At 39.7% G+C, this 22228-nt stretch overlaps 1 protein-coding gene across 7 annotated transcripts in view; it reads right to left on the reverse strand.

The window, feature by feature from the left end:
* The window catches only part of SAMD3 (sterile alpha motif domain containing 3), a 69703-nt gene that overhangs the window by 21233 nt on the left and 26242 nt on the right, over positions 1-22228 (reverse strand). For 5 of the 7 annotated variants that reach the window (XM_021297138.2, XM_021297135.2, XM_065056931.1 and 2 more), the window contains 3 exons: positions 12861-12966; positions 11915-12104; positions 7731-7838 (listed from right to left, as the gene is read on the reverse strand). In XM_021297138.2, the coding sequence (XP_021152813.2) occupies positions 7731-7838; positions 11915-12104; positions 12861-12939 (377 nt within the window). In that variant the 5' untranslated portion in view covers positions 12940-12966. Of the gene's footprint in view, positions 1-7730; positions 7839-11914; positions 12105-12860; positions 12967-13046; positions 13174-13388; positions 13615-22228 lie in introns of those variants that run through there. The other 2 variants (XM_021297140.2, XM_021297139.2) reach the window with 2 other exon arrangements.

The raw sequence follows: 22228 nt of genomic DNA on the forward strand, positions 1-22228 counted from the left end.
TCTCAATACCTTCTTGAGTAGATTAGCCTGTAACTCTCAACCTTGTTGACCTGGTTATGCTGCCACACCATCTTTCAATATAGTTGGTAGCTTGGAGGTGAACAAAAGCTCTACAGCTGTGAAATGGCCGCACCAACCCCAACGCTACTGCAAATTACAATGCAGTGCTGAAACAAAAAATAATTTGGGTACTGTCATCTGATCCTCATATGAACAATAGTAACAGTACTCACGGTACTACCATTTCCCTGTGCAAACAGGTACAAAACAGGCAGTGCTACTGTCTCTCCAACCATACCAGATTTTATGGGACAGAGATGGTTAAGAGCAGATGCAAACTGCAGTGAACTTCTTTAAGTACTTTTCAGTCCCAAAAGAAGGAAAAGCTATGTGAGAAGTGGCAACTTATCCACATTGACATATTAATGTCCTTTTTTTGGTGATAAATTAATACACAAATGGGAAAAACAAACAACCCAACCCAAACAAACCCAGATTCTGAAATCACGTGGAAATCCTTCCTATGCAAATAAAGTGTAGATGTTCAATGTAGCATCAATAAGGAGCAGCCTTTAAGTTTGAATCCTGTATTTTCACCAAATTTGCTGATGTAAAGCGATGTAGCAGACAGGCTGCAAGTTACTACGTCGTATTTTCAACACGCTATCATTTAAACTAGCTCAAAAATGGAAAGAAGTTTAAAACTTACAGTAATTTGTTTCTGAGCAGCACTGACATTCCTGTTGTTGCTAATAACCAGGGAAGCTGAATTGCCATTTCAAAAAGCGGCATGGTTTAGCAGGTTCAGTTCAGACAAACTGAACTATGCTCAGTTACTTGAAGAAAATAAATTCTTCTTGCAGGTGGGATGGCTAACAGCCAGGGAGGCATGGTAACTTTCCCCTCCACCAGTCCCTTCACAGTTGCCAGTACAACAAAAATACTCTAAACTCCATTTATCTTTGGTCTTCCCCATCATAAAATACTTCCTTGCTGTGCAAACAAGATCCAAAAATTCCTTTAGTCTCCACAGTGCAAGAGATTAAATATTTTACTAGCTTTTGCTGGAATTGTCGCTGTTGGGCAGTTGTGTTAAATATGTGCAGTAATATTTTACAATGAAATACAAGTTTGTTTGAAAAGAGACACAACTACACACTAAACTTTATCTCTAGAGAGGCTCACATACAATATTGTTTAACTAAAAGAACAGTTCAGTTAAACTGTATGTGCACTGGTATTTATGGGTATAGCCAAGACCTTCCTTGATTGTGGAGAACAGCTTTACAGTTGAAGATTTAGGTACAAACGTACATAGCCTGTTTCTAACCATCCCTATCTGGTCTTCCTAGCTAACCTGAGACAGAGATAAGATCAAAATCCCCAAATGCAAGTTACTACATCTTTTATTTTCTCTCTGTTCTTGAGACATTTGATGCTGCATCTCAATCAATTCAATGGCTATCTTCTGCCAAATGTCAGTCTCCTCTCCCCCCTGCTGTCACCTATCTCTACTCCTTTCTGGTACAATGAGTTACTTCAAGGAGCTACAGTGACGGAATTCTTAATTTTTCTTCTTGCTTAGTTTTCTCCCAGTTTAGGTCCCCAACATGGCTCCCCAGGAGGTGAGATAAATACCAGCACAGATTAAGCAAGACCTTCATGTTTATCTGCAATATGGAACCACATCCTAAGAAGCATCTCCTCAGTAAGGACACAACTAGTCACACAGCTTTAGGCCACCCCGCTGTTGTAAATGACCACTTTACGTACTGTACTAATGCACAGCGCTGTTTCACATAGCTATTTCTTTCTTTGGCTCCATTATAACTGTACACTGCTCACACACAGCACGTTTACTGAGACATACAACTACAACATCATTTTGGGAGGAGCCATTTGTCTCCTTCAGCTGGCAAAAAAACCCAAACAGAAAAAACCCCACCCCCCTCGACCCCACCTATTTGAATTATATAACCCCTGGCATCCCTCATCACAGGGAATATCTTGCTTTACTGCCAAAAAGCAAAGATTTTCACACTTGCAGTGTCACTCAGGCCATTTGATGAAGTTTTTAGACTGCACTGGAGAGAAGAGTGGTGAGTGAACACAGCGTCATGGTCTCCAAATTCAGTGTCATGTGCAACCTCACACAGAGATGACCGCATTACCTGTAACAAGTCAGTAAAAATAATCTTGCCATCAATATGGACAGTTCAATCTAGATAGCTGTGCAAAGTGCAGTAAAGACCTAGAAACAAGTTAAAATACTAGATCATAACAAGACTGTCATTTTTAAGCTTCTTGAGCCTGCTGGTAAGAAGGATCAGTTTCCTGATCTGTTTAGTTCATTTAGGAAAAAAAATGTGGCTTAAAGGCCAACTGAACACATGCATAAACAGGCTGTGTGCCACAAGATTTTCTTATTGTCTGCTTCACTAAAGTCCATGAGTTTATGGCACCCATTGCTACATCTTGTATCAACTCAGGTCCCAGTTAGTCAGAGGACATCACACTTGAGCAGAACTTTGCTGTCCTCAGTGGGTTCCCAGGCTCAGTACACCCAGATAAAATTCAGCACATGGATGGAGTTTCACCAGATTCGCATTTTTCACAGGTGAAGGTCTAGCATTTCACATGTCTACACCACACATCAGCAAGAGACTCCTGTCTGAAGATTCGTAGGCTGAAAAAAAGTCCATGTCTACAAAGTCAAGGAAGAAAGAGAAGAGAAAACAAGGAATCAGAGATGTGAAGGAAATGAAAAGTCTGCAGCTGTAGAAAATATTCCATTTCCCTAACACATGTACAATATGCTTTCAATTTTATTACACTATTTAAGGTTGTAAAGGCTATTTACATCAGAAGGAAGAAATAATGGCAGATGATGAAATATCAAAGGAAACTCTTTTTTCCCCCTCTCAATAGCAGAATAAAATAGGGCTCTCTTTTTCTATTTGCAGTTCTGAGATCTGTACCTGAAAGATTCTCGTGCCTTTCTCTTCATGTGCTTCACTGCTGCTTCCTACCTGCCAGCACAATTGCACAGCTTCCCAGTTATTCGCTAGAGCCTGAGATCTGCAGTCTACCTAGTGCTTGATGCTGTCTTTTACTTTTTCAGTTCCCACTAAATGCAGGGGCAGGTATCCTTTAGAACCAGAAGCTCCCCACAGCAGTGTCAGCTTCAGCAAGGCCAGGACATGGGAGCTCACAGACAAACCATATCCCAGAGCAGCTCCTCTTTCAGCTTTTCCTGCAGTAGCCTTGCTGTGGAAATCATCATATTCAATACGAGCAAAAAGTTACAGACAAAATTAACCAGCTTTGAAAAAAGTTTGTGAGATGCAGACACAACCTTCTTCTAGAGGGAGTCAAGATATTCTGACAGTTTCCATTCTGAGGAGCTGCATCATGTGAGTGAAGGTTCTGCACTTCTTTCTCATGCAAGGAGAGCAGCAGTGGGTTACATATGAGGGAGAAAAAGTGCTCCCTGGGGAACATGATTGATAGAACAGCCAGATAAACCAGGCCATTTTAAAGAAACAGGGTTTATTTGCATTCAGCAGGACGTGTTATACTGTATGCAAATAATGTTACCTACTTGAGGGATTTTTATTGTTGTTTTCATGACTTTGCTAGACCTTAACAAAGCAATACAGTTAGTATCTCCTGCAAGTAATCTATAAGACTTGGCTAGCTACTCTTATTAATTTTTTTTCTCCTTTTCTTCTTTTTAAAGCACAAGCATGTTTCTGATAAAACACATTAAACACAGACCAACAATACTGATGTACGGCTAATGGGGGAGCAAAGGAAGGAGCTCTATAAAGATCATTAACAGAATAATGCGACAAAACTAAAACACACTTCAGATGCAGCTACCCAGTAGTCAGCCCCGCTGCCTGCAGTCCGACTCAATGCGATGCCAGACTGCCCTGGCTGAGGAGATGTACAGCACTGTGAATGTCGCTTCATGCTCTGCTCACCTCCAGTCCCTATCGGGACGTGTTACCAGTTCAAATGTCGCATTGGTGACCAACCTCGAGAGGGTTTGCAGCAGGCAACCGGCTCCACTGAGGAAATGGGTGAATGGTGGTTTGCAACCATGCAGGCCAGCACGGCCAGCTGGGAGACAGGAGCCAAGTTTATTTTCAAATAAATCTTCCAATTCATTACCCTTGCTATCAGCCCAAATTTATGTGGGTACTAGCACCAATACGCTGTCAATGATGGCAATGGAAATATTGGTATATTAACACTTAGCAGACCCAGGTTTAGTTGAACAGTGACCACATCTTCCAAATTTGCAGCAAATAAGAGAAGTTCAAGGCTGACCAGAAGATCTGTTTTTCTGCTTGTGCACATAAGCCTGCTCTGAGCAAATTACTTCAAGGCGTTTAGACAGTAAATCTGTTATACAACATTCAAGAGCTACAGAACATGTTTTTATAGAAAGAATAAATGTACAAATAAACCTGTATCAGGACATCACTCTTGAAGGAAAACAGCTGGACCATCACATTGGAAACTGTGAAAAAGGGATACATTAGGGATGTCATCTGATAAACAAACACCTTGAGGAAAGGCAGACAGAACATATAAACCCACCAATAAAAGGTTGGTTTTTCACAGCAGTATCAGATATTTACAAGTAATGACAGCCTCTGTCTTAGCAACAAGATAAACACCAGGCTGCCAGGAGCCAACAAACTGCTGGTAGTCTGATACAGACAAGTAGGTATAGGGGAAATGTATTTATTGAATTGTCCTCTGTGGCGATCTTATTGTCATCACACAAAAGCACTGCTTCAAGATTAATCTCCTTGGGAGATTAACAAAAAGACTGGCTGTGTCTACTCCTGTAGCTGCTAGCAAAGAGTTAGTCCACCGAGGTAACCTAAAAACCTCATCTGGTTATCTGTATGCACAATTTCAATGCAAGAAAAATAAAATTATACAATTGTGGCAGCCACTTACTCTTTGTTTTTGTTATTAAACAATCTTCTTTGATATTTTTGTAATATTTAGTAATACAGTAGAGTGTATTAAACACAGTTGTCAGGACTATCTACACAGGAAACAGAGAGAGAAACTTAAAGCCAATTCACCAGCACTGATAATCCATAAAAGCACCACAAATTAATTTCAAGCAAAACCATGCCGGTTTTTGAAGCTGTAGTTGTATGGGTCTTTTACAGGAAAAACAAAACAAACCACACACACACACATACTAAACCAAACAAACCCACACAAACCAAACCAAACCACAATCCACAAAATTTTAAGTTCTTCTTTTTCAGATTGGATGAAATGAATGAGGAGACAAAGACTACAAGTATAACCCTGGCCAAGTATCGATCATTTGAACTGTACATTTACACCAGCCCCACTGAACTAAGCTAACTGCTGGCAGAACTGACTCTAGCAGTGCTTATATGAACAGCTCTGCCACCAAGTAAGTGGGTGAGGTGGGAACACCCACTAAGGAAGAGTGGGTCATCATTGTTCTTAGCTGCTCTTTCTGGCTGAGAAATGGGTAAGAGTAAGAAGTAAGTAGAGTAAGAAGTAAGAGTAAGAAGACCGCCCAGACTGTGTTATTTGCACAACCACCTCCCTTTATTACCACAAGCTTCCCTTCCCCCATCACTTCAGATGAGAGACTAGGGGAGAGAAACAAAGGCACAGACTTTAAACATTCCAAATTTAAAGCAACGGAAAAAAACTTAATAGTTGATCTAAAAGAAATATCGGTTAACATTATGTCAAAGTACAAAAAACAACCACCATTAATCTGATGGGAAAACCCACTTTTCACCATGGCACATAAATCCATAGGCTGGAACTCGAGTGAAAAACAAATCAACCAACCAACCCAGCTTTCAAAGCAAGTATATTAGCAGAATAGACGCGGCGGTTGCTTTTATACTCTAGGCTTAGCATCTATCGTTACATTATAGTCAAAGCAATTTTTTCTTTTCCCATAATCAAATTTCTAAACCAAACATCTTGTTAAACCTTTCACAACCTGCTTACAGGTGGCATAATCCCCTCAAGCGTATAAAACATTCAAATTTTTCATCATTCATTGAAAATGCAGCAAGTACAGTAGGGATATGAAGGCAGGAAGAAAAGGAAAAAGCAAAAGTCAAACCTAAACTCTACAACACCACAGTTATCAGTGTGGGTCAAGTCATGGATGTATCTGAACAGCAGCATTCACCTCTAAAAATAGTATTAAGCTTGGGATGAACCTACTGCAGCAGTTAATGGGGACAAGGGCTGCTCACTTCCAACCTCAGTCTTAGTTGATTAAAACAGCTGTTTCTGAGAAAGACAAGTGTCAGCTTCTCATCTGACCTTTAAAAAGTAGCCCTCATAAAATTTACTCATGTCTACAGGACTACAAACCATCACAGCTCCATTGACTTTCAGGACATCTACTACTTCATGAAGAAGGGCCATTGCCATTTACAGCAGCAGACTTCTGCTTCTCTGCCCCAAGGCAAAGTGGCACTGCTTTTTTTTGCAGTCCCTTTTCCTTAACAGGTCATCGTGGGCCTTTAAAAACTCCATACTGACAATATTTGCTGAGAACATTTCCTAAAGCCAGTCTATTCTGGTTTAAGCTGATTCACACAACCCATTTAAAACTCTTCACACAGCACAAGGCAAATTACTCATCATTAATTAAAACTAAGCATCCTTTGGAAGCACAGGCTAAAACCCACCATTGAAAGAGCATATTAATGGTTTATTACAAGGGTTTAAGTGGTTTGGGTTTGTTTTTTTGGTAACAATGCTGACAGGATGTTTGGGTTTGGAGTTATTGTTTTATTCTTCTGAAACTCATAGCAGGATTTTATTTTAAAAGCAATAACTGTGTGACACACTAAGCTCTCTCCTCTGTTCCCAGACAGCTTTATCCCTAACTCCTTGTTACTTTTTCAAAGTGATAAAATAGACATTTTTGCAAGAAGACCTCAGCTTATATCAGAATGGTGAAGCCATCAGTCACATCTATGGGGGAGAATGATCACAGGCAGAGAAATTATAGCAGGAGGGAATAAAGGGGGATGATGATAAGCAGGTAAATCTTCACAAACAAGAAAACAGTTGCTTTGAAAAAGGAATAGAACTCTCTTCCAACACCAACTGCCCATCTCAAAGGAGAAAAGCATGTGTAGGAGAATTAAAAAAGAAAAAAAAAAAAAGGAAAAATAATCCAAACACCTCATCTTGTCTCCAGTTTTTAGGAAGACTCATTTTAATACTCAAGAAAATGAGTGTGCAAATGGAATCAGCATGCCTGCTTCCCAAGCACTATATTTAAGATGCCTCAAGCACAGTTATTTTATAGCCATATTCCACCCTGTAATGATTAATTTACCAGATCTCTGTTGAAAACACATCTGTAAAAGAGGATTTTTAAAAGCTAGACAAATAAAGACAAATCTGTATCCTGCCCTCTGCATGAGGTAATATATGAGATAGTGAGCAAGGACTGAGGGTGGAGGGCAGAAAAATCACCATTAGAATATTTCATTCAGTCGGATCCTAATAAATTTCTGCTCCTGCTGTTTTCTAATCCTACCTGGATATACTTGAACCTGTCCTCCAATAATTAGGATCAGTTTTTATAAAGTATCTGTTTAATCTTAACAAAGCAAAAAGAAGTGTTTATGTCATTTTCAAAAGGTAAGGAACATTTAATAAATGCATTATAGACTCACTTTTGCTTTAGCACTCTGTGATCAATTAGTCCTTCTTCATTTTCAGGTGAGCATAGATACTTCTGCTCCACAGGACCAGAAGAATTGAACATTTGTCTGTCAGTAGCCCTGAAAGAAAAAAAAAAAATAAAGAAAGAAGAAAAAAGGATTTTCACTGTCAGGTTTTGTGCAGCTTATAGAAAAGAGGTATTTTAGGGTTCTACAATATCAGTGGCCACAATAGAAAGGGGAAGAATTAACATATTGAAGAGTCATGATTTTACATGATGCTAATACCTCTTAATCTCTCAGATCAATTATCAAAATTAGGAAAACTGTAAAAAGTACTGCCTAGTGGTATTCTAATTGCTACACTGTCACAAAACTCACAAAAATAAACCTTCTCAGGGTTGCAGGGTAACTGCCATCTTCATAGCCTGGCATCTCCTATTCTCTGGGAATAACTAATCACTACAATATGCAAGGGCTGGCTTGAAAGAGTGATTTACACAGTATTATAAGGCAGTTTCCATTCAACTAGAACCTTGAACAGTTGTTTTTGCTGGAGTTCAAGTCTGTCTTGAACCTTCAAGTCAACTTTGCATTACTCCTAACACTCCATAAGATCCTGAATGCCCGCTGTTCCTGGTTAGTTGCTCCAACTAACACCAAAAACTCCAGACACCCACTTTTCTTTGTGCCAGTCCAAACTACTGCTTTCCGTTTAACCTTTGTGTCCACCACTCTTCCTCCTCATTTTTCTCTTATTTCCTCTTCTTTTGCCAGTAGAAGCCAACATTGACTGTCTTATCCTGCACTGGGGGAAGGGTGAGCTAAGACAGGGGCTACTGTTATGCTGCCAAGAACTCACAGCAGTCATCAACCAATTTTTTGGGGAGAGGGGACCTCATTTCCTTTCTGAACCTCATCTCTTCAGAACCTCTGAGCTTCAAAGATACTTTATAAACTGTTCCAGCCTCAGCTGCACTCACACATGAAAGGCTATCATTGGAAGTGGCATTTATGTTTGCCAGGTTTATAAAGGGGCTTTTCCCCTTTTCATGAATCAATACTTTTTCAGCTGTCCAGTTAAAAAAAAAGAAAATCCAGAAAATCCAGTATGTTCTGCTGTAGTTGACTCCTAGAAACAATCAATCTCAGAACTGGAAAGCATCTTGATATTTACCTGGTAACGCCTACATGTGAGCTCCTCATGCGCGCATAAACACAGTTTCTACTGCATATGAAGCAGAACACTTCCACTTTACCAGCGACAAACACAGGACACTATTTCCATGTCCTAATCCAAACACATTCAATCTCCTTTCTCAAGCCCATTACTTCCACAAAAAAAGTATTCACCTACCATACTCAAAACTCTATGTCCAATCTAGGATTTTATTTCTGTTTCTAGCAGAGAAGTGAGCTGAGCACCATTCACACACAGTTAGAAGACATGCTAAGGACACCAGGACAAAGAGTTGGCCAGCCAGAAGTGCAACAACAAGCACTGGGGATAACATTCATGTGAGGAATATGACATGGAAATACTGCTGACAGATCTTGGAAGCTCCACCACAGTTTCAGCTGACCCAGAAGGAGACTGCTATGGTGCTGCTTTCTCCTCTGCCCTGAGCAATGTCTTCTCCAACCTGGCTCTGGTCCTGGCAGGGTGAGCTAGTGCTGGCAACTGGCCTGACTGAGAAATACATCTGCAAAACCAAAAAGGTGGTTGGTTTTCACCTGGGCTCAAGCACCAGAGGAGAAGGGCTAGGCACACACAGACTCAGTTTTCACAGTTGTCCCCAGGCACTGTGGACCCACACGCTCAGCTACAGATGCTACTGACTGTGAACCTTAGTGCGGTGACTTTGCTCATGTGACCAAGACTGCAATCCAGCCTAACATCACTGAGCAACAGAGGAAACACGGGTTCAATTCACTTATATTGTGGATCTATTAATTTTTGGGTTTGACGGATTCTGTTCTTCAGTGTCAAAGCAGCTTAGAAAAAAAATAAAACACACCAAAAAAACCCAAAATAACAAAAAACCCTACCTCCCCAAACATCCAAAACAAACCCCCAAACAAACAAAACAAACAATACACATTACTCCAAAACAGTGTCTCGTACACTTTATTCTAGCCACGACTCTTTGAATTAAGTCAGAAAAAATTATTCTTACAAGATTCTGTTCAAGTTGTACAAAACAGACAAAATAACTATAGCTATAAGACAAGCATTCCAGGGTCAAAAAATGAGAGTAACAGCTCCCTGCATATGAGAAGACAGCTTTTAGTTCTACAACAAAATAGCATTTTTACTGTTCCTACATCATTCTGTTTCCATCATTCTATACCTCAAACTGCGTAGAATACCCTGACTTTTTACTCATCCTAAAAAATACGACTGAATGCATTTCTTAAATACACTTGAGTTTTAGTCTGTGGTTCTTGACTCTGACACAGAAGATGTTTCAGAAAGAGCAGCTTGTTTACCTAACTTCCCTGTAAATAGAGAAATAGCAGCTTCTTATTCTCCAGGCAAAAAGGCTAGCTAGGGAAATATTTTAAGGTAAATCATATTCACTAATATTTGAGATTGTCAGCTTTTGATTTTTTTTTGAGTCCGCAGAACTTCAAAGAAAAATTGTGTCCTCACACTACTGCAACTGCACACTTTCTGTGAGATATTGAGGCCTGACTTGCAGAACATGAGAAGTACACGGGGAATGGTCACATCTGAGATTCAGTCTAGCCAAGCATCCCTGATAAAGTCAAGGGTGAAATCTAAATATCCAAAGCAGCACTGAAAGTGCCCTAAGCATAAGAACATGCCTTCTTCAGAAGCCCTCTGCTGAAATAACTTTCTATCTACTGCACTTTGGATGAAGCACAGAGCCCACACACAGTAGTCTTCTTCACAGCAGACATCTGTTCTATGTTCAGAGAGGGAGCTTCCTATAAATCAAGTGAGACAGGACCTTGGTGCAGGGAACAGAGACTGGCTGTGATTGCATAATTCAGGTCTATGATAAATCACACAGGCAGTGACAGTGCCTTCTTCCTGCACCCCCCTTCCTTCCAGCAATGCAGGACCATTTACCCAAGGGGTTTTATAAATACCTCCACAAGGACAAGAGGATGTATCTACATAAGCAGTTTAGTTCTGCTCGTGAGTGCACTTTGGCTGGAAATAACCAAATCATCACCATTTACCCATATACCGTGCTTTGTTTTACACTGTGGTATCATCTCAGAATGGACAATCTGGACTCATTTTGGATGATAGCAAATGTTACAGAGAACGTTCTACAGATCTACTCCTACTGGACTGCCACTGTGTACTAATACAAGATTAGTGCTTGTCTTTTCCTTCAAAAAAAGAGCATTTTGGATCCATGGTAAGCCATTCTCTACTGCCAGGATTCTTAGGCTTAGAAGAGACCACTCTGAGAGATGTCTCTCTTCAGCCAAGACATCCAGAAAAATAATCCTGCAAGATTTACAACAGATCAGAATGGAGGGGAGGGATGGGAGGGAATCCAACCAACCAACCCCCAAATCCCCAACCAACCCACACCAAAACACACAACCAAAAAAAACCCCAACCCACAAATAACCTCTGCTCACCTCCAAAGAAATCCTAAACAAACAAACAAACAAAAACTCTGCTCAACCAAAAGCCAGAACGTGATCAATGAAGACAATCTCTGTGGAATTTATTTTCTAAAAATCTATCTAGGTACACACAGTAGGATAATTAAATGCTTACATCTAGATCAAATTCAGAGCTTCCCTTGAGAGACTGAACTTAAATACATCTGTGACAAAAATGCCATCACTGCCCAAATCATGATTTTACTGCATGGTTTGCAAACATTTAAAAGTTCTTCAAAAACTTAATATCACAAATGCAGAAAATTTTAACTATAGTAGGAGTTTGATGATGCTTAATCCAAATGAAAACTAGGTCCTAAAACTGGAAATTAAGGGCAGTTTAAATTAATGATGTTGTTCAGGAATGTTGATAACCTGCGAAAACACAAGGTAATAACCTATTTTGCATTTGACATGTTGTTAGTGGTATTCAAAGTATAACAAACAGTTACAGCCGTAGAGCTGGTAAATGCCAGTTTTAAAATGGTATGAAAATAATACAACTATACCCAGACAGACTTTTTCTGTGCCATATGTGCACTCACCCACTGACTACTTCAGGACATTTTGGAGAAGCTGTTTCACAACAACATGTAAGGGATTCTAGCCTATTTTTTTGTTGCTGGTATTTATTAATCAGGTCCATCAGTACTGCTTGGTGCCCAATCTTCTTCACCAGCTGCTGTACCATACGATCATTAAGAGCCAGAAGAGCTGCTCCACTTACTTCTTCTTCTGCAGATTGAAGAGGATTAAAGAAATACTGTTAAATAGCTACAGTTACAGTAATATCCTATATGCCTAAAAACATGCCAATGGAGTACAGGTCAAAGGCAAGAACGCTTTCTACTACTAAGAGTTCTCTTCAACTGCTAAAAAGATGATGTTTTAGCTACTGTCCTTTCTCAAGCAGCACCAGGAGTTTTAGTCACTGGCCAGAAACCTTCCCCTGACAAAAAGTCACATCTGAAACACACAGAATCAGTGAGCTGCCTGTTTTAATGCTTTAAATCAGGCCTTGCTTAGACCACATAAGACAGCTATTTTGTTAATGAAGGAACACAAGCTTTTTAGGACAGCACACAAGAAGTAGCCGGTTCACACAACAGTTTCTCATGTGCTCTTTTGTAGAGTGTTTATATGCTCAGACACAAAACGTTTACACACTATAGTTGCAGTATTTCAAAAGATTTATACAATATAAAATAGGCCCTGCCAAGCCTGTTAAACTGCCAGCTCTGTTTGAAGAAGTTGTATCTATTTATATATAGACTCAATCTCACCCCCCAGCATTTCTCAGAAACTTCACAATAAATCTGCACACTTACCTTGATTCATCAGATCTATATCAGTTCTTGCCATAATAAATTTCTATAAAAGTCTGAAGTTAGCATATATATACATACCCCCAAACAATTTAGACAGTGACTAATTAAAGGCATAGAAAAAAATACTGAAGAAGCCTCACACAAACAAAGAAAAAAAGCTTACCACGAAATTTAGGGACTAATTCTCCTAAATTTCTCTGTCTCAACCAGCTGCAGACTTGTTCAACCGACCAACTCTCCATCTTCAGGTGTTGCAATGCTAAATTTTGCTGTGAAATGAAAAGAGAGGATATTTTCATTTCAACATTTTGTAGGAAAAGATGCACTTAGCAAATAGTGTTACATTTACATGTTCCGAATAAAAATAGAGTGAAACAATCCAGCTAATGCCTGTTGCAAGTGGCAATTTCCTTGGATCCCTCTCTTCACCTCCTCTCCCTTTCCTGCTTTCCTCTGCTCTAAGAGACAGCCTCATTCCTTATAAAACACGACCTGTTTCAGTACCATTAACACCCAGGTTTCCACACAGAGAAGAAAAAAGGTGTGAAATTCACCACTACCACGCTCATCAGGAAATGGCTGACATTTTACAAAAATTAAAAAAAAAAAAAATAAAAGAAAGAAAAAAAAAAAAAACCCAACACCATCAGATAAGAGTCTATCACACGTGTGTTTAGAGTAAATCAAGCACCTTAACCCTTTCTGCACCACCAAGCAGGTACTCAAGTAAATACTCTAACCCTGAATTACCAACAGTCAGGGGCGATAAAGCTCCTGGAAAATGGAGGGAGGAGACTACTCCCCGCCCTGTTACTTGCTAGTCCCAACCTTCAGGCTCCAGCCCTCCCTGGGAAGAGGCAGCGGCTGCCCTGGGAAGGGGGGGCCCCGGGAGCCGGTCCCGGGGGCGGACAGCGACGCCCGGGTGAGTCAGTCGCGGGGGGACACATCGCGTACCACAATCAACAGCAACGTTCTCAAGAGAAGACCACTTGTAGAGATAAAGCTTGTCCTCTGCCAGCTCCTTGAGAGCAGAAAACTCTCAGAGAGTGATTTTCCTATTTACGTGTTTTACCTCTACTACATAAAGTAGTACCAAGTGCTTCTTGGCTGTGCTTGCAATCCATAGCGAGGAACATTAGAGGAAATTATTCCAGTAAATTGTTCGGATTAGAATCCTAGTGCCTGGCACTGCTGGCCAAACATTATCTTGCTTAAAATACATCCACAAAGATACACTGAGCCTGCAGCGAACTGCAGGCTAACATGAGGATTCACCCGCATAAATCTCAGCAGCATCTGTTCCACTGCACTACAAAAAAAGGGTGCATCATCCTTGAATAAAAACATTTCCGTTTTCAACCTTCAACAGCAGATACCTTCAAAATAGCTGCACTTCAGCTTATGCTCTTGTGCCAGTAGACTTCAGCAACTTAAAAGGGTTAAGTTTGAGAGGAATGTCTGAATTACATGAGTGGATTTAACTTGATATGACAACAGTAGCCATACAAATCCTCCCCCAGGCTAAGCAGCAATAACAGGGTGTGAAAAGTCATTATTTGTTGAGAACTCTGGTGTAAATTAAAAATCACACCTTCCTGTCACACTTCTTACTTCCTTGCAAAGAGTAGGGCAAAAAAAAGCTCCAAAAACTTGAAAGATAAAACTGAATGCAAAGCAGAAAGATATTTGCCTTATCAACCATACATTAAAATGGTGGAAAGGTCACTGCTTCATCCTCTAAGAAGACTGGCATCCTAGAACAGTCCTGCTGCAGCAGACAGGCAGATATCAGCGTTTCAAAAAGTGTCAAGCAAACAACAGGGCACATTTAGCCCTGTGAGGCTGACTCTACAGCAAAATGTCCACTTCCACATGGAAATGCAGGCTGTGTGCTTTAGGGGGGAAGGAATTGATGACAGTTTAGAGGCTGGTTTAGAAAAATCAGATTACATGTATTAAATGATTCTCAAAAGTGATTTCACTTACTTGCGTATACTTGGGTATATAAAGGAGCTGGGAAAAGAGCTCACCAGTCTTCTAGCAGTATTACAGAGGCAACAAGAAAGGCTGGATGCTGATATTTGCTTTCACTAATAATTCTGTTCATTACCATAACATCAAAAGGCAATCCAGTAAATGCTTCCCTGTGCTCAGTGCTGTAAAAAAATGTGAGTACTCATCTTTTTCAATGAACTGTGAAAAGCCAGAACAAGAAAAAAAATCAACAATGGCAACATTTTAAAGACAGGGAGTATTGTAGCAATTTCCAGCACACCTTCAAGTTAAATTCAAAACAGTTCTAAGTGAGTGATCCCTGTCAGTTAATAAATACAGCCAACCACTGGGACCGGTTTCTTCAAACACCTAGGGTGAACATCTATATAGTATTAGGGCTTAACCAGCCCTGGTTAATTACATTAGGTAATAAAATTAATGAAAGTTAATTTGCCCTAGGATGAGTCAAGACAACACTTTTACTGTAAAATCCCTCAAGACCAAAGGATGCAAATCTTGTGTTTTAATCAGCTCAAGATAAAGACCTATCTATGGAACTGAATTCTGCTGGTGTAGTTGGTTACACAATAGTGAGAGTTGAGGTTCCTGAACAGTATGCCTGTGCTGGCAGACCCATACTGTACCTGCACTAATTTACCAAGCAGCTTGTTTTACAAGAAGATATAATCAGTTACCATCAACTTGAAGTGACACTTCTGAATGAATAAATCTATATGCCAAAACATTTTAGAGAGAAAAAGCGAGTGGTTATATCCACTTTATATGTTGACATGTGAGAGAGTCTGTGGCATCGCAGACTACAAATACAACAGCCTTTAACAAGCCTGTACGTGGATGTCACTGAGTTTGGAATTAAGGTTAATTTTAGTACATTTTAGTGCAAGAGTGAGGAATGTGATGCGTGCACATCTACACATCACAGCAATGTGGCGTATTTTGTACAAGGCTAGGTCACGAAGTTGAAAGTGTGATGAGTAGGAGTTGGTGCATACCAAAGATATAAGCAAAGTATCCCATGTGCATTTTTTTGATGCTATCATATTTTGTTTTCAACTTTCTGTGCATTATAGAGAATTTGCTTTTTTTCTTTCTGCTTACCACCAACTTATTTTTTAAATAATTAAAAACATATTAAAGCAACTTTATAGAAGGCAAAACATGACATCTTGGATCCGGTGCTGAGTTATAACGAAAAGAACATCAGTTGTCCACAAACCTTTTCAAAAACATGTAGGGAAATACTCTAAGAGAGCATCTCTGCCTGCCTCCCTCCAAAAAAATGCCAACAACTTATGTTGACATTTATCAAGCACATACTAGCACAAAGCATTGCACTGAATGCTCACAGAGATGACCGAAAGAAGCAATGTGAGGAGAGGGAAAGAAAATTTGAATACCAACGTAGGAGCAAATCTCAAAGTGCACATTTCAGTTCAAATTTCTATGTTGTTGTAGAGTAAGACACATGCAGCTCCAAGATCAGGAGGCATGCAAACGTACAGAAGATGTAAGAGAAAACCCCTATCATCTAAGAGTAAGGCTATATAAGAAGATTTAGGGAAGAAAACATGCACAACCATTACTCTAGATGTAGATAAAGAGGAACAAGCCAGCCTTTCTAAACCTCGATGGGAGTTAAGGGGATTATCAAGGGTTCTGAACATGCCCATCTATTGCACTTATCAAGCAGAAAAATTCGTCTGCTGCAGGGATTAACTCTGAAGAATGTTATTAAAAAATCAACTCTTTTCTTAATACATGTGTTTCTGATTAAATATGCTGTTTCTACTATCTAAGTTTCTACTATATGGTACTGGAAAAATGAGCTGCCCTACCTCAGCAATAAGATTCAACCCAAGTACCAAGTACTTCTCTATGTTACAGCTAGACATGTTATTTGGTAATTTGAAAGGAAGAAAATAAAGTTAATTTTTCTGTGTTTTAAAGTGATTTAATAGTCATGCAGATGAGACTCTGTCCTTGCTATAATTGGCAAGATTGCGCAAGCCATGAAACAAACATTTAGCTATAGAAGAAAATGCCTTTATTTCAAAGGCAAATTAAAAATACAAGGTTACTGAACACTGAGAAGAGGAAAAAAGAGAAAAAACACACACAAACAAATAAACAAACAAAAAAACACACCAAAACAAACAAAGGTTAAAAATTCGTGAATCACAAAGATGAAGTTGCTCATGTCACAAAGAAAGCAAACGGACTGAAGGTCTTCTGTACAACACAGCGATTTCTTCAGAAAACTAAAGAAAAAAGTAATTTCTTCTTGTAAGTGATCTCACATTCACTTTTTTTTTTTTTTCCCCAGAACAGAAGTATAAATTTCTGAGCAGGACCAGTGCTTTTGATCATGTCACTTTTGTTGGTTTAGCAAAGGACTCTGGCTCCTGTCACTGAGCGGTGCAGAGACAAAATAATGCATTGTAGCTATGAAAATTTCCATCTTAATGAAGCATTGATTTGCAAAGTTAGGGCAGAGACTCAAATTGTGAGTAGCAACAATTGCACCACCAAAAAAAAAAAAACAACTGGGAAATGAATCCATCTCCTTTCCCTCAAATAATTTTGCTTGAATTATGCTGGCTCTGCTTCTTGCAAGGTTACTCTTGATCCCATTTGACACCCATTCTAGCTTTCCTGATGAATGGGACTTATGCTAATAAGATGAGAATGCTCATAATAATGTAACTAATCCATTAATTACTGAGAAGGATAGGTGCAAGATCGTATTATTTTGCTTGCTCCACTTTTGATTTAGAATTGTAAGCCACCTCAGAGAGCTGAAGCAGTGGTCACAGTGACCTTACAAAAAATGGGTAAGGGTAGCTGAAAATAAGGGTTTACCGAGTGTATTCTCATGAAAAAGGGTTGGTAGCAATTTAGAAGTCATTCAGTTGGCAGATTCTCAAAGGTGCTAATGTTTGACAAAGCTGCTCTCTGTTTTTTCCTGAGGGATGGATACAGAAACTTCTTTAGCCTGGGTAACGTCTAGAAAGTGATGCATGTCCTTAAGTGAGTCTGCATAGCTGAACTATGACACAAGCTGGGGCTACTGTATGGAACCACATGATACAGGGCATTTACACGGTTTTCTCAACACGTAAATGGTCTACACAACACCTTCAATACACAAGAGATGTTACAAAATATATCACTTTAATTTTGTTCACATTTTAATTTATCTTATTTTGTATTACTGGACTCAAATTAAGATTTTCTCAGCTACGTTTAAACAGTGAAGCAACACAGCAGTACAGCTGCTATACATTTCAAAGTGTAAAAAATATATAGAAGCATTTGTCTCTTGGAACTCCTTACTTGCACTGTCCTTCCAGATTCACAGGGACTGCAACAAACAACTGCGTATCTCTTTAAAACAAGTTTTGCATCAGTGTAAGACTTTGCAAACAATGACCCAGTTATGCCCAAAGTCAGAATTTTACCTCTCACTGAAAAGGATCTTCGCTAGTCTCTGTGAAATATACCATCATCAGGCATGGTCACATGTCTGAGATGGCTGATCAGTCAAAAGGAGCTACTAGATCCAGAAATGTTTACCAAGTAGCAAAGAAACAAGAATATCAACAATGTTTTTGATTTCTCCTGGCATTTGGTCAGCTGGATGAATCAGCCAGGTAGAGTGAGAGTTACTGGGAATACATACAAGAAAACCTTGAAACTGAACAAAGTGATGTCATTGGCAAAGAAAGAGTACATGGAATCAGTTTTGGCCAGCCAGTGAGACTGTCCAGACTTCCCTTTTCAGGTGACCACTGCATAACTGGGAAAACTAGAGATTGCTACACCTTATGAATAATTAGTAGGAAGCTCACATCTCACCAGCAATTTGAAAGAGTAAAGCAAGTAAATGTGTCTTAAAGCACAGGAACCAGGTCTGACAAGCTCAAGCATAGACACCTCTGGGTTTTGTTTGGCTTGTGCTGCCGACAGCGTAGGGATGGCTGGGGGCATGGCCAGTCCCTCCTGCACCAGCCCTTCCTTCCTTACCCCATGAGCTGGGCAGGACACCCGTGAGCAGGAATCATGCACCTCCCCAGTCCCTAGTAAGAAATCTCAGTTTCTTTTAGGAATCACTGGTTCAAAGAGGAGAGCATCACTGCAAAGCAGTACGTGCAGTCGCCTGCCACTGCTGGATTGCTATTTTAGCTTGATTGAGTATTGCTGAATTATATGGTTACTCACCAATGACAGCACTCCTCCTCCAGTTTATCCATCACACAAGTACAGAAACGATGATGAATAATTAAGTTTCAACACATTTAATGATGCACATATTTTGTTTTGTACTATTAATTCATAATGACAGATCCAGTCAGAGATAGATTTTTGTGTTAAGGAATTGTGTTGGCAGATGAAGCCAGGTGAGGTGGTTATGATTGAGCTAGATGGTAGAAACAAATCTGGCTGTCTCATAGGCCTATTTTATACACTAGAAGCAGCAGTTTAAATAATTTGGCATCTATTGGCACAAACTTTTGAAGTACAAGCTATTCTAAAGGATGAATTAAGTAGTACAGTATTGATCCAAAATAAATGTCCCCACAGAATGCATATATTTAGTTCATTGATGTTTTGGTGGATACACAGCCATTTCCTAGAATATTACCACAACAAACAGGCCATTACTGCCCACTGCCATTATGTTACCTTGCTCTTGTCACATCCAGATTAAGAAGTCATGTGAACACTCCACATCTGATATAAGAACATTAGTTGAAACCATTAATGGAAAGATAATCAATGATCTCTGTCTGCACAATGGAGATAGGGAACTGGGAAGTGTGAACATCTGTAAACTCCTGTTTTGTTGGGATAGTGTAATTATGACTTAAGTAAAAGAATTCACAAGCCCACCTCAGAGGACTGTTCCATCCTGCTTTTTGCCACTCTTTCAGCTATGCTAATTTATATGCCTCAAAGAAAACCTCACCTCAAACACATAACAACCTATACATGTAGAACCATGTATTTGAGTGACAAGGGTGTAAATTTTCCAGTCTAAGGATCTACTGAAATTGCATCCTTAGACAGCCTATCAGTTAGCAAGCCCACATTCTAGTTGATTGTTGTAATCTGCACTTTTCAAAACTTCTGAATAATTTATGTAAAGAGGAAGCCTGAGTTTGACAGATTCACCGTGGTTTGCCCCAAAACCTCATGGTTAGCACATAGGATATATGAAAACTGCTCTTAGATCCCCAGTTCAGATTAGGCTGAGCAGGGATTTTGGAATACGCTTTACACCTTCAGGCTGTCAACCATTGCAGAATAGGGAGGGATAGTTGTTATGAGGGGAGGGCATGTCAGGAAAGGCCTGACCTCAGCTTAAGAGCCCCCTCTCTCCAGGAGAGGTGCCAGGGGTTAGGATCTCAAGGGAAAGTAAACACCTCACTCCAGGCTGAAGATAAGTAGAGACAGTGCATTCAAAACAGCCACATAATATTCATGCTATGCTTGTATGCTGAATTAATTAAGTTAAACTTGTTTTCCAAAATAGCTAAAATAATACGGGTTTGTGATTCAGTCGCAGGCAGTTACAATGTATATGGGAAAATGTACGAGTTCACTGATGTAGCTTTGTTTCACTCATTCTGTGGCTCCTAAACCTACATGTTTTATAAATAAATCTTTTCTGACTGTAGGTCTTGTTTTCATTGCAGAGTGAAGCAATACAACACCAAAAGAGGTGTGAAATTCTTCCTACATGTGTCTTAAGTAGAGTGCTAATGTCAAAACATCATTTCACTGTTAAAATGCTAATAATTTTAAGCAAATGTGTATCCCAAAGAGCTACACACATTGCAAGGTATTTGTATTTAGTTATACACACTGGGCAAATACAAAAAAAGCATACTTTGGTATACATGGCTTAGCAGTCAGGATAAGCAGGATAGCAAGATCTTTCCCCCTCGCCCCCCAAAGTCACATTGCTGGCTTTAACAAAACCAGGAATTAAGGCACTTTTCTATCCAGCAAATGGCAGAGGGATGCTTCTGTGACAGACAGTCATTGTTGCCATATTCTGCATTTCATCTTTCTCGGATAATATCAAGAAAATTCAATTTTTGAAATATTTTTTCTTTCCACAAGCATGCAACAATATTGTTTTCTTGATATTCACAGCCTTTGTTTTCTCATTTACATCACCCTTGGGATCATATCAAAAGAGAACACAGCTTACACGCAGCCAGCATATAGGCACTCACGCACAGATATATCAGTAAGTTTTTATGGATACAGTAGTATAAAGATAGGCATGCATACTTATTTAAGTATTTATGGACACCATAAAATCACAGCATTTGTGATCAAAATGGAAGAAAACCTATTAGAATCACTTTGTTTTCCTACTTGAATGCAAGAGCAGAATAACCACTTCCCTGAATACTTCATATCTAATTAAGAAGTCTATATTAAATTTATGCAAGTAAGTAAATGGCCTCAGGTTTGTTACTCCTATGTTTCGATGTGTCAGTTACTAGGTATATTACTGTCCAGAGACGTTACTAATGTAGCTGTCACATACAGCCTAGGTAAATACTTAAAGCTAGACATTTATGAGAGACACTGTGATAAAGAAACCATGCTTTGTATAGAATCAAAAAACTTTCAGAGATTAGTATGTTTTTTGGTCCAAAACTTCGTGCTAATTCACGTCACTAAAAAAAAAATAATAAAAAAAAAAACTTCCCTTATTGTTTGGTTAAAGAAAAAGCTCAATGCAGTCCCTGTGCCTGCCAGCTCCCTTCTGGATGCTCTGTTGCTCAGCTGAATTGAGCACTGGGGATGCTCTTGAGAAACAAGACACTGTCACTGCAAGAAGCTGTCCCTGGCCCCTCTCCTGCCTCCTCATTCTCCTGCCCACAGTGCCCCCACTCCTCTTGCCAGCACAGGTGCTCTGTGGCCACAGGAGGCAGATTAGGGGACCAACAGCACTGAAAGATGAGGAGATGGTTAGTTTTCTGTCACATCAGGTCCCCCATCTTGTTCATTGTACAGTCATACTTGTGCTGATGAAAGCGAGGTGGTGATGCAAAGATGGCAATGAGCTATCAGGTGTTTACAGGGCAAAACTTCTTCATTTTCGTAACAGTGTTGGCCTAAAATATCTATTGAACTAGTGCCTGATTTAAATAGGATGTAGACAAACAGTCATTTTGGAAAAAGCCGCCTTGTTGCGAAGCATTACCTCCATCTGCTTATTGTTTCTCGTCTGGAAAGCTATTAAAATCAAGCTGTTCGAGTACTCCTGTATGCCAGTTCAGCTATGCAGCAGGCAACCACTGGCACAGCCATCATGAAACCTTAAATCACCGCAGCTGTTTTTCACAATGAGTCTGACCAAAACTTCAGATGCCAAGTGGGTGAGTCTTTACCACCATTAGAGTCACACTTGTCACCATATTTGCAGCAGTTCATACAAACCATACTGGTAGGAATGTCTGGTAAGGGATGAATGAGGGAAAGCAGGATTTCCTG

Source organism: Columba livia, chromosome 3, assembly GCF_036013475.1.
Source record: "Columba livia isolate bColLiv1 breed racing homer chromosome 3, bColLiv1.pat.W.v2, whole genome shotgun sequence".
Taxonomy (NCBI): Eukaryota; Metazoa; Chordata; class Aves; order Columbiformes; family Columbidae; genus Columba; species Columba livia.